The sequence below is a fragment of the Protomyctophum parallelum genome (genome assembly GCF_964188405.1).
Source record: "Protomyctophum parallelum genome assembly, chromosome: 10".
Taxonomy (NCBI): domain Eukaryota; kingdom Metazoa; phylum Chordata; class Actinopteri; order Myctophiformes; family Myctophidae; genus Protomyctophum; species Protomyctophum parallelum.
The window spans coordinates 20822351-20836232 of NC_139704.1; the positions used below are offsets into that span (position 1 = coordinate 20822351).

Genomic DNA, 13882 nt, shown 5'->3' on the forward strand with positions numbered 1-13882 from the left:
CGACACCCAGGACTACGTGAGTCATAGCAAGCTCTGCCACGTCCAGGTTATAGAATCTTGCAAAAAGTTGACACGGAGATGACCAACTTGCAACTGTAGGCTACACACGATATGGTTCAAGAGTTATAAGCCAAAACTTAAAGTGGGCTGTTATAGCGCCACCATGAGGCCGGCCGATATAATTATAAGTTAATTAATTTTAGTAATTATTATGAACCTATTATTATGACGAGACAAGCTGTCAGCCAATTTCATTGGGGAAAAGAAATGCTGTCTGTATTACACTATACACTATTGTACTTATTACACTATCACACTATTATACTTATTACACTATTACATTTATTACACTTGCACTTATCGGATTGAGGGAACATAGGGCTGAGGGAACATAGGGTCTGTTTTGGAATGGGAGAACACAGGGCTGAGGGAACATAGGGTCTGTTTTGGAATGGGGGAACATAGGGCTGAGGGAACATAGGGTCTGTTTTGGAATGGGGGAACATAGGGCTGAGGGAACATAGGGCTGAGGGAACATTCATGTTCACCCAAAAAAACATAATATAGCCTACGGAGCGGTATGCGAGGCGGGGCTACTGTTCCCCACTGGAGTAGGCTCACACACAGTCACAAACATTCTCGCCGACATGCCTCAAGCATGACAGTGAACTGGTTCTGCTGGCTGTGGAACTGAAGCACTATATACTGTTACTGTATGCAAGAAAGACCTTTGACGAAAATCCTCTTCGGACGATGATCGCACTTTTATGACAAAAAGCAATCGGAAACGGATGAAAAGAGAACTGTTGAAATGGCCGGCTACAGTTGAAAAGATCTAAAGCTTGAAGTTATTAAGGTAAGACAACTTTATAATATCGTTAATGAGAGATTGAGAACTTATTATAACATATGGCAGGGGCTATTACTATTACACTGTTTCCAAGCGCGATATTCTGCTTTTTAAAACAAAATCTCATTTAATCATGTTGAAAATCTACCCGAATAAATAGGCTAACACCAAAACTGTGAAAACTATAAACTATCTAAATCTAATCGTATTCCGCCCGTTTGTTTTCATGGACAGTTTATTGTATAACCCCATAACTCTAGAAAGGTAGGCCTATCGTCTAAATTAGTACTCATTGGTATAATATTTTGAATTGAATGCGTTGCATGTAGACTATTTCCCCCCTTATTTCGTCAGTTTTCATGTACAGTATGAACTTGCAAATGGAGGATTTGGCTATAGTTTAGCCCACAGGGAGGAGCCACGCCCATAGCCTACAATCCTGTGGTCCAGATAATCTGCGTTCTGTTCTGTGTTTTTGGTTGGCAAGGACAGATGTGATCTGCCAAATCACCCGCATGCATGGCAGTCACAGAGTCAAAGACAATTGTACAATTTCCACACAGATTTGGGATTTATGGGTCATCATGTTATTGGTCTGAGACGGTACCACAGCAACTGATGCTGCTTCATTGTTTGGAACATTATTTGCACATCCACCTAGTAATAATAATCACAATAAGATTATTGCATACTTATAATTTGTAATGTGCTTTCCACTTTGTGAGGGCTGTGATCCCACTCATCCCATGCAGTCTCACATTAAGAGAAGACTCCATCTCACACTCACATTTGCATTCTACTCTAACTTCTAGTAGCCTATTTGCATTTGCAGTAATTCTTATTATAATATATTATAATACATAAAACACAATATATATAATTTTTCTCCTCTCTGATTTCTCCTAGAATTATGGCGCATCGCTCTCAAAGTTCCTCTGCTGGGGATAATCCCCTGGACCCAAACTACCTCCCTCCTCACTACCGCGAGGAATACCGGCTGGCCATCGATGTCCTTATTGAAGAAAACTTGGAGGGCTACTATAAATTCCTCCAGAGCGTCGATGTGGTGGACTTCCTCTCCAGGCCGGAGATCGAGTCCATTCAGTCCACTCTAAAGGTCCCCCGAGAGAGCAGCCAGCCTGAACAGCGATACCTGGAGTGTCTGGGCGGGGATGGCTCTTCAGACACATACTGGCCCATCCACTCTGATGTCGACGCCCCGGGTCTGGACCTTGGCTGGCCTCACATGCATCGCTTCATTGGACCCACTGAGGTCATCACTCTGGTCAACCCTACAGAGCCTGATATGCCCACCATAAAGGAGCAGGCCCGGCGACTCATCAAGAACGCTCAGCAAGTATGTTTTTTATTTCTACCAAGTGGTGGACCTTATATTCTGTGGTCAGGAGGTGCACGCACATCCAAGAAAGTTCAACGGGTGCTCGAACAAGAGATAAACTAAAGAGAAGGAGGAAGCCTGCAAACCATTTTGAATGCTCCCAAAATAATGTATTTACTACCAAAGCGGTATACCTGGCCGTCAGGTATACTGAATAGCAGTGCATAGCATACATACATTACAGATGTCATAACTATATACACAGTACAAAACTCAGTATGCATATAGAGGTGCCATAACTGATGTTTTTTGAGGGGCACCAGCCCCTCCAACATCTGGCTTTCAGATATTACGTGACATCATATGGCAGCCAAGTCTATATGGACCTTTTTCAACATAGAGTGGCAGCCAAGTCTATGGAATTTTAATGTTTGTTTAGATTACAATGTTTGTTTAAAGAAGTGAGGCACCCTTCACTTCACACAAGTGAGATTTTTGTTAAAACAAAAAGGGTTTTGTTAAAATGTCTATATATTCTGGTAGTAATCATTCAATTGATATAGACTAGAGTAACATTGGTCTCCCCATCTTTACATCTCTTTAGTAAAGAGAAAATACATTTTCAGGAGAAAACCCCTTTAACAGCTATAGTGTTCCAGTTCCAATTTCAACAGCTTTTAAATTATCACTTCTAAGTAACTTGTTTATCCTGTCACTGTGGGAGTTCTGTCTCCTGAATGGATTACTTTGATAGCCAGAACTGTAAATGAATGTTCTGTTCACTAAATGGATGGACAGATGTGGATGTTACTGAACAAACACTTTTTCTCCAAGTGAGCAATTGCCATGAGCAACAGGTCCATTTTGCTACATTTTGTACAAATTGACTTAATGAACACTGAGGATGTTACTGTGGATTACAGCATGTTAAGATAAATATGTTTTCATTCATTATATATTGCATACATTTATTCCTTGTTTGGCTTCCAAAGCAAAACCGAAATGCCAGGGATTTACACATCTGCTGTTCAGTGTTTTTGTTTTCAATGCAAAACCCACACACTGTCAACAACCTGTTTTTCCTCTGTGTGGCTTTTGTTTCTCCGTAGGTGGTTGCTATTGTGATGGATATGTTTACGGATGTGGACATATTTTCAGATATTATTGATGCTACAATGCGGAATGTGGCCGTCTATATCCTTCTAGACGAACAGAATGTACATCATTTCGTCAACATGGTTTCCAACTGCCGGGTCAATCTAGAGAGCATTCAGGTGAAGTTTTTTCTTATTCATTATTTTTAATTATTATTATAATTATTGTTTTACTTCTAATAATTAGGAAGAACTTGGAAGCAACGCAGCCAGCAATTATACCGTAAATCACTTTAGAATGCTTGTGCAATGCTGCCATCTATCTTGAGGTTAAAGGACCACTTCACCACTTTTCAACATAATGTTCATGATTAAAAATAAATCTACTCAGTCTGTGTCTCATAGGAGGGCTGGGCAGTTCAGAAAGCCGCCCACCAGTGACATCATCGCTGGGGAATCCAAGCTAATAGAAACTGCAGGCTTTCTAGTCCTGAAAAGTTGCAATGCAAAAATGAAAGCCATTGTTTTTAGGATAATAAAAATCTAAAACAAATTGTTTAAAAATAAATTGACTAACGATGATGTCACTGGTGGACGGGTTTCTGAACTGCCCACAGCCTTCCTATGAGACACAGACTGAGTAGAAGAAAATTGTGGCATTTATCATGATTGTTAGTGAGGACCTAGCCTGGAACTCACCTATGCTTTCTATGGCATAGGCAGCTCCCGGCAGGATCCGCCGGGAGAAACTGTGCGCAGCTGCTGGACATGAGACTGATTCATTAGAGCGACAGAGAGGGAGAGGATTGTGTGTGTGTACAGGTGTGCGTGTGTGCGTCAATTTAACAAAGGTGCAGACTATCAGAAATCAGCAGAGAGTGATCGACGTTTGCGCTACTCTATGCCAAATTGAAGTGGACTCGGACACAGACTTTTTCTTTCTCCCTGGAAATAAAAACGTCTGTGTTTCCGAGGCTAGTGAGGACCTATTATATGAAGATAGGTTGAAAAGTGGTGAAGTGGTCCTTTAACATTACGCAGTAATCCATTTGTGTCTGAGTAAAAACATTTAACCAAATGGACTCGTCCACTTGGTTACATTTGTACACTCCCAGAGTTAAATTAGCACTCAGGATTTTACAGTGTGTAAAACAACGAGGTTGTACTTTACTGCTATACTTATTATTTACTGTGTTTTACTTCCTTCCAGTTTTTGCGTGTGAGAACGGTATCTGGCATTACCTATCACTGCCGCTCAGGGAAAACATTCAAAGGTCAGATGATGGATCGCTTCTTGCTGACTGACTGCAGGGCTGTTCTCAGTGGAAACTACAGGTGAGAACGTTCACAAGTCTAACTGATAGCTGTGTCAGCTTATTGAGCAGTGCACACCACTCCAATGACTGGCCGTGTTTGTGTGTCCCTATGTCCCTCTGTATGTTTGGAGTATGAACAGATGCAATACCACTAAGTGACCTAAAGTGGCACTGTTGAGCAGCCTAAAAACATGTACACACGCCAGGGAGGAGTGCTTGACACACACACACACACACACACTGCACCGCTCAGTTCGCACGGGTGTGATTATTCTTTCATTTTATGAATGTATTCATATTGCCCAGTTGGCAATATGAGCAAAGGTTCAGATGACTTGATGTGCATGACTACAAAGCTTCCATTCATTGATATTTATTCTATCTCTTTTTCCAGCTTCATGTGGTCTTTTGAGAACCTACACCGCTGTTTAGCACATCTCTTCCTTGGACAGCTTGTATGTCCTTTTGATGAGGAGTTCCGGATTCTATATGCCCAGTCCCAACCATTGATCATTGAAAATGTCGCTCGAATTGAGGATTTTAGCCATGTACCTGAGGGGCAATACAACACTGACAACCCACCACTGTACAAAGACCCCAGGATGTCCCTGTCCAGGGAGCCCTCATGTCCAGACGAGTGGAAAAGACAGCCCTTTGATGACCGTGTGGATATGGACCGGAAAAACATGCCCCTAAGTAGACATGATTCTATCCAAAGGTCACGAGACCCCTCAGTGGATATGTACATGTATCCGCCCCAGCAATTATGCATGGATCAGCCTTATGAGCAAGGTCACTCCAGGATGCCTGTGAATGTAAAGGATAGCCCCACCTTCAAACGGCACAGTTTTGCTGAAGGCTCCCCTGGGAGACATCCTTACCAGCTAATGCAGCAGCAAGGTTTGCCGAGCTTTGAAACCGAGGGGAAGCGGTTTCATAGAGAGCAGCATCCATTTCTGAGGACAGGACCAGAAACAGGTTACAGTGGCTTTGATAAGTTTCGGGGCCCTGGCTATCACCCATCAGACCAGTATCCTGAGTCTGGTTTACCACAAGATTTGGAGTCTGATAGCTTTGATCCTGTACTTAACTATTTGTCATCAACCAGTAATGTAGAGATGGACGAGGTCTCAGACTTGCTGCCAGTGCCATCACCGGCGACGGGAGACCCCTTCGATGAGTCCCCTTACTCCTTATATCTCCGTCGGTCATCAGGCGCAGAGTTATCGGTTCCAAAGATTCCAAATACTCGAGTGTTCAAGATTCCACCAGTACCCAGGACAAGTCAGCTGCCAAGTTATACCAAACCCACTGTCACGGATCCTTGCAAAAAAATACCCGACAACTTTGTCACCATGGCAGCGGAAACAAGAAAAACAACAACGCCATCGGAATCATCATCAACTACCACAGATAAGTCAGAGGAGCTAGAACCAAAGGAACCAAAAGACACTGTAGTTCGAAGGGAGTCATTCCGCAGACAAGTCAATCCTGCAGTACAAAGGAGCTCCAGGCTGAGATCATCTTTAATATTCAGCTCCCAACTGGAACAACAAGTCCCTCAAGACTCCCAAACGGCCTCAGGCCAAGATGAGGACACTGACAAAAATGAGGGTGACATTTCAAAATTACCCTTTGCCTCTCGGGTTTTGGGCCAAAGGAGATCTTTTGCAAAAGAACCATTCGAATGGACTCGTTATGTAAGGCCAGCCACTTTTGATAGTTCAGATGATAAGGATTTAACAACTGAAAAGAAATCACAGGACCTTCCAGACACAATGCAGAAGGAATCTTCAAAGCCCGCAGAAGGAGGACCAGCTAAAATTTCACCATCAGCCTCTCAACCTGACGTTTCTAAAATTGAGTCACCCACAGTGTCATTGCACCCACCCACATCTGGAATGAGCAGTCTATCTTATCTAGATATGAATGATCCTGACAACAGGCTCATGTTTTTCAAAGAATTGGCAGCAAAACGAAAAGCTGAGAAAGCCACCATTAAGCCCCCACCTGAATCAAAAACTGCCCCCGTCTGTGATGATGACTCAGTGGTAGCCTCAACTGATTCTGAGAAAATTAAGCTAAAAAACAATCAAGCAAGTGCTTTCTCGAAGCCACTTCTATCTCATAGCCAATCATTAGAGGAACCAAAGCTGTCTGGCCCTGTTGTGAAAGAGCACATCCCATTTCATCTGCCTACAATTTCTGTTCCCACTCTGACAGATCCAACAACACATAGGGCTGATAAAAATGAATGCCCAGTCCCTGACGCTACTTTTAAGGATACCAGTTCACCCAAGCAAGCAGAGCTCACATTACCTTCTAAATTAGCATCTAGCTTCCAACCACTTGGGTCTTCTGAATCTAGGTCTATACCTCATACAGACAAAATGGAGCCTCTAGAAGGAGAACCAGTTAAAATTTCAGCCTCTCAACCTGACCTTTCTCATGAAGTGTCACCCCAAATCAATAATCCAGTGCACCCGCCCACATCTTTAATGAGCAATCTAAATCTATCTTATGTAGATATGAATGATCATGACAACAGACTCATGTTTTTCAAAGAGCTGGCGGCAAAACAAAAAGTTGCTATGGCTGCAGCAGCTCCAAATAGCACTGAAAAAGCTGTCATAAAGCCCCCACCTGAATCAAAAATCTGTAAAGCGGAACCATCAGACTCAAGTTCCAGCCCTCCCTGCAGTGTAATGCAGTCCTGTGACAATCCATTTCCTGAGACGAACAAAACAGAGCCAAATGAATCTCTTGACCCCTCAGCATTAGAATCCTCTCTGTCGTCTAACCAAAGTCCACAAGACTCTCCCATTACACAAGCAGTGTTATCATCTGGGCCTACTGAAGTCCAACCTGATTCCATTATTACGTCATGCACCTCATCTGAGAGCCCCTCAGCTCTTGCCTCTCCACACATGGATAATACTCCATCTGACAGTCCTGAAAATGACTCCAATCCACCCACAACTACAATTCAGTCTACCACAGAGCCAGATTGTGAAGAATCTCTTTCTGCCAAACCTGGTACAGACCGTTCTATTTCAAAACCTGTCTCAATGGAACACAGAGCTTCTTCTTGTTCTGTGCCTCTGTCTCCAAAGGATGTCAAGGATAAATGCTCTGCATCTCTTAGCCTTAGCCATGTGTCCACTGACCTTCTGCATACTAAGTCATCTTTACCCATTGCCTCTGCTCTAGAAATGTCAAATTCTGACAAATCTCCTGTAGACATAAAAGGAGACACTCCAGCGTTGACAGAATCCAGTGTGGAGTCTGTCATGCCTGCTGAATCCAAATCTGTCACCTCACCATGCCACCTGTCAGAGGCACCTATACCTGTTGAGAATAACAACTTTGACAATCAATGTGAAGTAGGCAAACAGACCAAATCCTCCGCTCTAGAAATGTCAAATTCATCTCCCAAACACAACCAAAAAGAACCTGATCTCATTCTCACCCTAAAAGGATATTCAGCTGAGCACAGTATGCCGTCAGAGTCATGTTCTATTTTTATTCCAGACGATGACTCCGACATCCCTCCTGATACTTCCCCATCTGAACCACACACACTCCATACACTTACACTAACACAAGCACCCATTCCATGTGAGCTTACCTCTACAGGGTATGTCTCTCCCACTTCTGCTGCTACAGTATTATGTTCTCCTCCATCTGGCTCAGGTGGATTGGCCGTGACCCCGAAACCTCCGAAACTTAGAAAAGTAGAAGCCATCGCCTCCCTTCCCAAACACACCCCAAAAGACTCAGACAAATCAGAAGAATCCTCATCTGATGATCCTAGTCCAATTAAACCCTCCTCAGAAGTCAATACAGACTTGACAGAGCCTAGTGTGGTGTCTGAAATGCCTGCCGAATCCGAATCTGTCACCTCTACATGCCAACTGTCAGAGGCATCTGTACCTGTTGGGAATAACAATATGGACAATCAATGTGAAGTTAGAAAACACCCCGAACAGATCGTATCTACAGCTGAGATAGAACCTGGGGATGCGGAGGCCACAAATGCAATTAACAGAACTGTTCCACAGGAATCTATCTGCCATGTCAAACCAAACAGTCAGACTAGGGAGAAGCGCAACTCTGAAACGGAAACGGAATCCGTTCCGCTGTCACCACGGTCAAAGCAGCCCAAATCAAACCCGCCCCGCTACCATTCATCAACAGCCAATGTGATCTCCAGTAGCAACCTCAGAGATGATACAAAGCTGCTTTTAGGTCAGATATCTGCTAATAGCCAGAGCAGGGGTGAACCCACCAGTGAATTTGCTAACACAGATGATTACAAAGAAGAGGCTGACAAGCATATGAGGATGGAAAAAGATAGTGGCGTCAGATCATTAAGGGGAGGGCGTCCAAAGAGCACCGAGGAACGAGAGAAGCTGCTTGAACCGATGCAGAGTAAGCGGAAAGAGGGAAAAGTCTACAGCCGCTTTGAGGTGCATGAAGTTTAGGATTCTGCAGTTATTTGTAATGTTATTACTATAGATAGCTCATTTGAATAAAAACGATGCTTTGTTTGACTCCACAGCATTTAATTTAATTAAGCTGGAGAGTGGCCTACAGAGAGGACAGAAGAAGATAGAGGAAGCACCCAAGTCCAATGACAAGACTGTGAGGATAAAGTCAACTTCTGAACAGAGATTAATCACAAAGGATTTCTGACAGCTGTTTGTGAACATGGATTGAGGCTCCAAAAGTGTGAAACTATACTCCTTTTGGCATGTATACCTTCTTAAAGGATTATTTAGCAGCAGCTACTAAAACCTGCTGTCATTTTCACTGGAACTATGAGACTATTTGTCTCTGGTGGCCCACTGGGGGTTTTGCTGAACTGCAATCAGTGTGAAAGGATTCAGAGACATACCGTCACTACAGTGCCTACAGAACATGTTTTTACGGACTGGGTCAAGTGCAATGTAGAGGTAACTGTACTAGATGTGGTCTTTGGGGTCGTATAGTGACAGTCACATTTAAGTTGAATAATATAATGTTAGGGTACACTGGTTTGACAATGTAATACAATGAGTCAGTCAGTGCTTCAATAATGATTCCACACCTTTGACATTCTAATCATGCAAAGATGCAAAGGAGTCTGTCCTTTTGCAAATAGGTTGCTACAGTATATGGATTTAAATGATCAAAAACAAATAAAAAATGTAATTATATTTTATACATGTTACAGTATATGTTTAGTCACTATACAGTAAGTATTTCCTTGCACAAAGATAGACATAGAAACTACTTCTGTTTTTGCTAATGAACCGCTTGTGTGCCTTATGCTGTTTGTCTGAACTTACATTTTAAACGAGAACCTTGCATAAATGTTTTCTAATCTAGTGTTGTGACTATGAAAATGTACATTTTCAGTAGACTTTTATTGGAGTATTATGTTGATTCCTGCATAGAATTTACATAAAAGTATTTTGTACACATACAGCTTTCTGATCTAAAAGCTTATTGTAGATTGTGTCACCTTTTATGGTCAGTCCTCTTCTACACCACTTTAATAAGCCTGAAACATAGTTAGTTACTCTTGTATTCCACTGCATACCTGTTCACACTAAGCTCTGGGGTCCCAAGATGTCATCAAATTGCATTACTGCTGAATAAATAAAATACATAAATAAACCTTTATAATTACGCTAATATTCTTTTTTTAGTGCATCTACCAAGTAGAACATCAGATCCTAACTAATTTATCTTGAGTATTCTGTATTATTGAAGCCCTGGAGGCAACAAAAATATATACATATAGGCAACAAGAAAAGATCGTGCATGAGAAGGTAATAGCTGTTCTGTAAAAATGATGTAGGTTATAGCCTATAGAAACAGTCCATTCATGAAATATTACACACAGAAACGGTATCTTTGTTTTAACATAACACTGTCTGTACTCTGTATCCCTAGAGTTGGCAAGCTAAGCAGCCAAATCTCTGCACAGACTGGACGTCACTTGCCCCTGAGTGAGCAAGTATAGACAATGAAAGGTCTCCCCCTGGAGTTAATATGGTATACGGTAACAACACACTCTTGAATATTAATTGAGCATCATGTTACAGCAAAACCACCCTACCTACCAACCAACCTACTGAAAATATATTACATGCAATGATTTTAAACACCATAGTGCCTCATTTACCGTGCCTCAAAATCAGTCATCCTGAGATGAAGCTGAAGCTGAGAATTTATTTTCCTAAAAATGGAAATTAAGGGAACGCTTGCCAAGGTGGCCTGTTATTCTTTGGCGCCATCATGGTATAGCCTAACTATAATTAATTACTGATTACTCCAATTATAGTTTTATATTACCTATACTCTACTGTGTAACTAACTGTTACACCAAAGTAGTTACATTTGTGTGACTGTGGCCTGAATTAATTAAATTCCTTTCTTTATCCGTTACATTTTTAATTCCTTTTACAATGTACTGTATCTGTGCCTGTGGGGAAAACTCCAGAATTATTTAGATTTGGTCAGTCTATAGTCACTGGTCAGCATTATCCCAGCATTGTTTTCTCATCAAGTCAAAACATTCAATATACTTTCAGAACTATAGACAGACTTTTATTTTAATTAAGCCACTAGTTATTGTCTCATATTCCTCTTTAGTATTGAGAGGCTTCCCTTGCCACACTCTAAAGCCAATCACGTTTACAGTGTGAACCTGCTACAATCACATGCTTCGCTTCAATGGTTGTGAAACAGAATGCTTCTACGAATCTACGTCATAGTGGGCCTCTGTCTTGGAATGTCGCTTTGATTCCAGCACTTAGTACTACACACTGTATGTCTTATTAATCCCATGGCTCCATGCAGACTAATCTTACAATAAAGAGCCTTTCTTTCGAAAACATTCACCGTAGTGGATTACTCTCTGATGGAAAAGCAGCAGCTACTTTGAAGTTGTCCTTTTTTGTTTTTTGGCCAATGACATTTGTTCGATTGTGTTGTTTTTGTGAAGATATTTTATCAGATAGGCCTAGTTCAGAATGCGTGGAGCTCAAGTTTACCATGGCATAGCTTTCATCTGGTATGCTTTTGTTGTGAAGTCCCTTGCTGATAAGGATGGAGAGGAGCTACCCGCAGGAATCTTCGTTTATGGAGGACCTTGGAAATACCTCACTTTCTTGAATTTGGTATGATTTGGTCTGTATTTTGCTACAACTGCATGGATTGGCCACTACAAGATCTGATATGGTCACATGTTACATTTGTTACATTTCAGTTGTTGCAAACAGCATACTTTGGATTGGCTGCAGTGACCGATCTTCAACCTGGGAAGAAGTCAGGATATGGTCTCAACAGATTAAAAGACCTTCTCTTCTCTGTCTTTGCCTTCCCTGTAGGCATGGTGAGAAAGCACATATTTGTCATGTAAAATGGTATTAAATAAAGAACTGTTACACTTATTATGAAACCGATGTTATATAATGAAGCATTGTCTCTGTGTCCTCATTACAAATTATGCATTGGCATAAGGACTGGTGTGCTGTGCATCCTTTTGCTTATATAATGAAGCATTATCATTTATTAGAAATCCATGACACCTTAATAATTTACAGGCATTATAACACAGCATCCTTGTTCAAGTGTACTGTGAACTGTAATTATATCAGGTTGCATCATTGTTTATAATAATCATGAATGACCCTTACACTTTAGCTTGATGCCATGTTTTCTGTATCTTGTTTAGTTTGTTGTCCTGCTTTTCTGGATTCTATGTGCCTACAACAGGGAGTTGGTCTACCCAGCCACTATTGATGCTTTCTTTCCAGCGTGGATGAACCATGCTATGGTCTGTATGACATTAGTGGTGTAAAGAAATACTGCAGAATGTCCCATTTCACAATGTATAATTGTTTTTGGAAAAAGAGCAGATCTACAAGCTCACTATGCATCACATCGACACATTGTGAGCTTGTAGATCGGCTATTTCCAAATGGCCGAAATGTATATCGGCCTGAAGTGGTTAATGTATGTCTTGTAATAACAATCAAAATCTACAAAGTTTCGATGTTTTTTTTAGTGTGAGTAAAAGTATAACATTTGCCTCTGAGGTGTAGAAGTAAAAGTACTGAACATTGGAAATACTCAAGTAAAGTAAAACAGACTCAAAATTGTACTTAAGTACAGTACTTCAGTAAATGTACTTAGTTCCTTTCCTCTAATGATTCAGTTAGTTTATCTATATTCTCCATCATCTTTCAATACAATGATGACTTACTTACACCTTCAATGTTTTCATATAGCACTCCTTGGTTCTACCTATTTTACTTGGAGAAATCCTGGTACAACCTCATGTCTACCCAAAGGCTAAGTGTGGCCTGGCAGCATTATTAGTAGTGGGTTTCTCTTACCTGAGTTGGTAAGTAAACTTGTCAACTAGTATAGGATAATAGTGATATATGTGTAATGAATTATATTCTTATTATACAGTACTTGCCCAAATGCAGAAGTACAGTCTATCTAACTAATGGCAGTCGATTTAGGCAACAGCTATACATGCAATCTTTGCTGTTTGTGCGAATGTGTGATGCGAGTGTGATTATTATTATTTTGATTCTGCCCTGGCAAGTAATGTGTCGTTTGCAGAGGGAAAGCTTGGTGGGACATAACAGAAGATATTGTATATCACAAGACATGTATGTTTTCTGTTTACCATGTGAAATGAGAGCCCACATGTTATGAAACTCTTTAGGTCTAGACTATAGTACTGTTTGTAACCACCAACATTTCCTGGGATTCACTTGAAAGAAAGTTGAATGATGCTAATGTTTCCCAATCTTTCTCCCCCTGAACCTCTTCTACAGGGTTATATGGGTGTATTTGTCCGTTGGGCTCTGGGTGTATCCTTTTCTTGGACTCTTAAGTAATGCTGGTCTGGTGGGCCTCTTCTCCTTTAACATGTCTGTGGTTACCTTGCTCTATCTGCTGGGACGCAGACTCAACAACTGTGTCTGGGGTACGTGATCTTGACATATTTACTATCGCTGCCAGACGGACAAATAGTTGAAGTCTACTCAACTCTCACTCTCTCGCCATAGGTACAGACAAGAACAAGAAGTGATTCAGCCTCTCTCTGAATTTGCCTGAAGCATACAGAATACTTCATCCAAATGGACACTTGTCAAGTAAACTTAATGAATAACTGTTTTCTGGCGTATGGCAACAATCTGTAATACATATACCTCCAAAAAGATGCCTATCTAATATATCTAATACCTTGCCTTTCTATTGTTGCATAGACTTG

At 41.3% G+C, this 13882-nt stretch overlaps 3 protein-coding genes across 5 annotated transcripts in view; 2 read left to right on the plus strand and 1 right to left on the minus strand.

Moving 5' to 3' along the window:
- The window catches only part of dnajc12 (DnaJ (Hsp40) homolog, subfamily C, member 12), a 281213-nt gene that overhangs the window by 238446 nt on the left and 28885 nt on the right, over nucleotides 1-13882 (minus strand). The gene's annotated exons all lie outside the window — the stretch shown is intronic.
- Nucleotides 647-10269, plus strand: fam83ha (family with sequence similarity 83 member Ha). Of its 3 annotated transcripts, XM_083775752.1 has the most exons (6): nucleotides 647-856; nucleotides 1757-2207; nucleotides 3299-3463; nucleotides 4494-4618; nucleotides 4994-9068; nucleotides 9161-10269. In XM_083775752.1, the coding sequence occupies exons 2-6, from the start codon at nucleotides 1761-1763 to the stop codon at nucleotides 9170-9172; spliced, it is 4824 nt and encodes a 1607-aa protein (XP_083631878.1). In that variant the 5' UTR covers nucleotides 647-856; nucleotides 1757-1760; the 3' UTR covers nucleotides 9173-10269. The 3 variants fall into 3 exon arrangements, with proteins under 3 accessions (XP_083631878.1, XP_083631879.1, XP_083631877.1); XM_083775753.1 differs by lacking the exon at nucleotides 4994-9068 and having other exon boundaries at nucleotides 4494-4626; XM_083775751.1 differs by lacking the exon at nucleotides 9161-10269 and having other exon boundaries at nucleotides 4994-9133.
- LOC310865454 (androgen-dependent TFPI-regulating protein) lies at nucleotides 10540-13810 on the plus strand. The gene is made up of 7 exons (XM_083774576.1): nucleotides 10540-10648; nucleotides 11682-11768; nucleotides 11858-11983; nucleotides 12326-12427; nucleotides 12882-12997; nucleotides 13443-13594; nucleotides 13677-13810. Exons 1-7 carry the CDS (start codon nucleotides 10613-10615, stop codon nucleotides 13697-13699), a joined length of 642 nt encoding a protein of 213 aa, XP_083630702.1. The 5' UTR covers nucleotides 10540-10612; the 3' UTR covers nucleotides 13700-13810.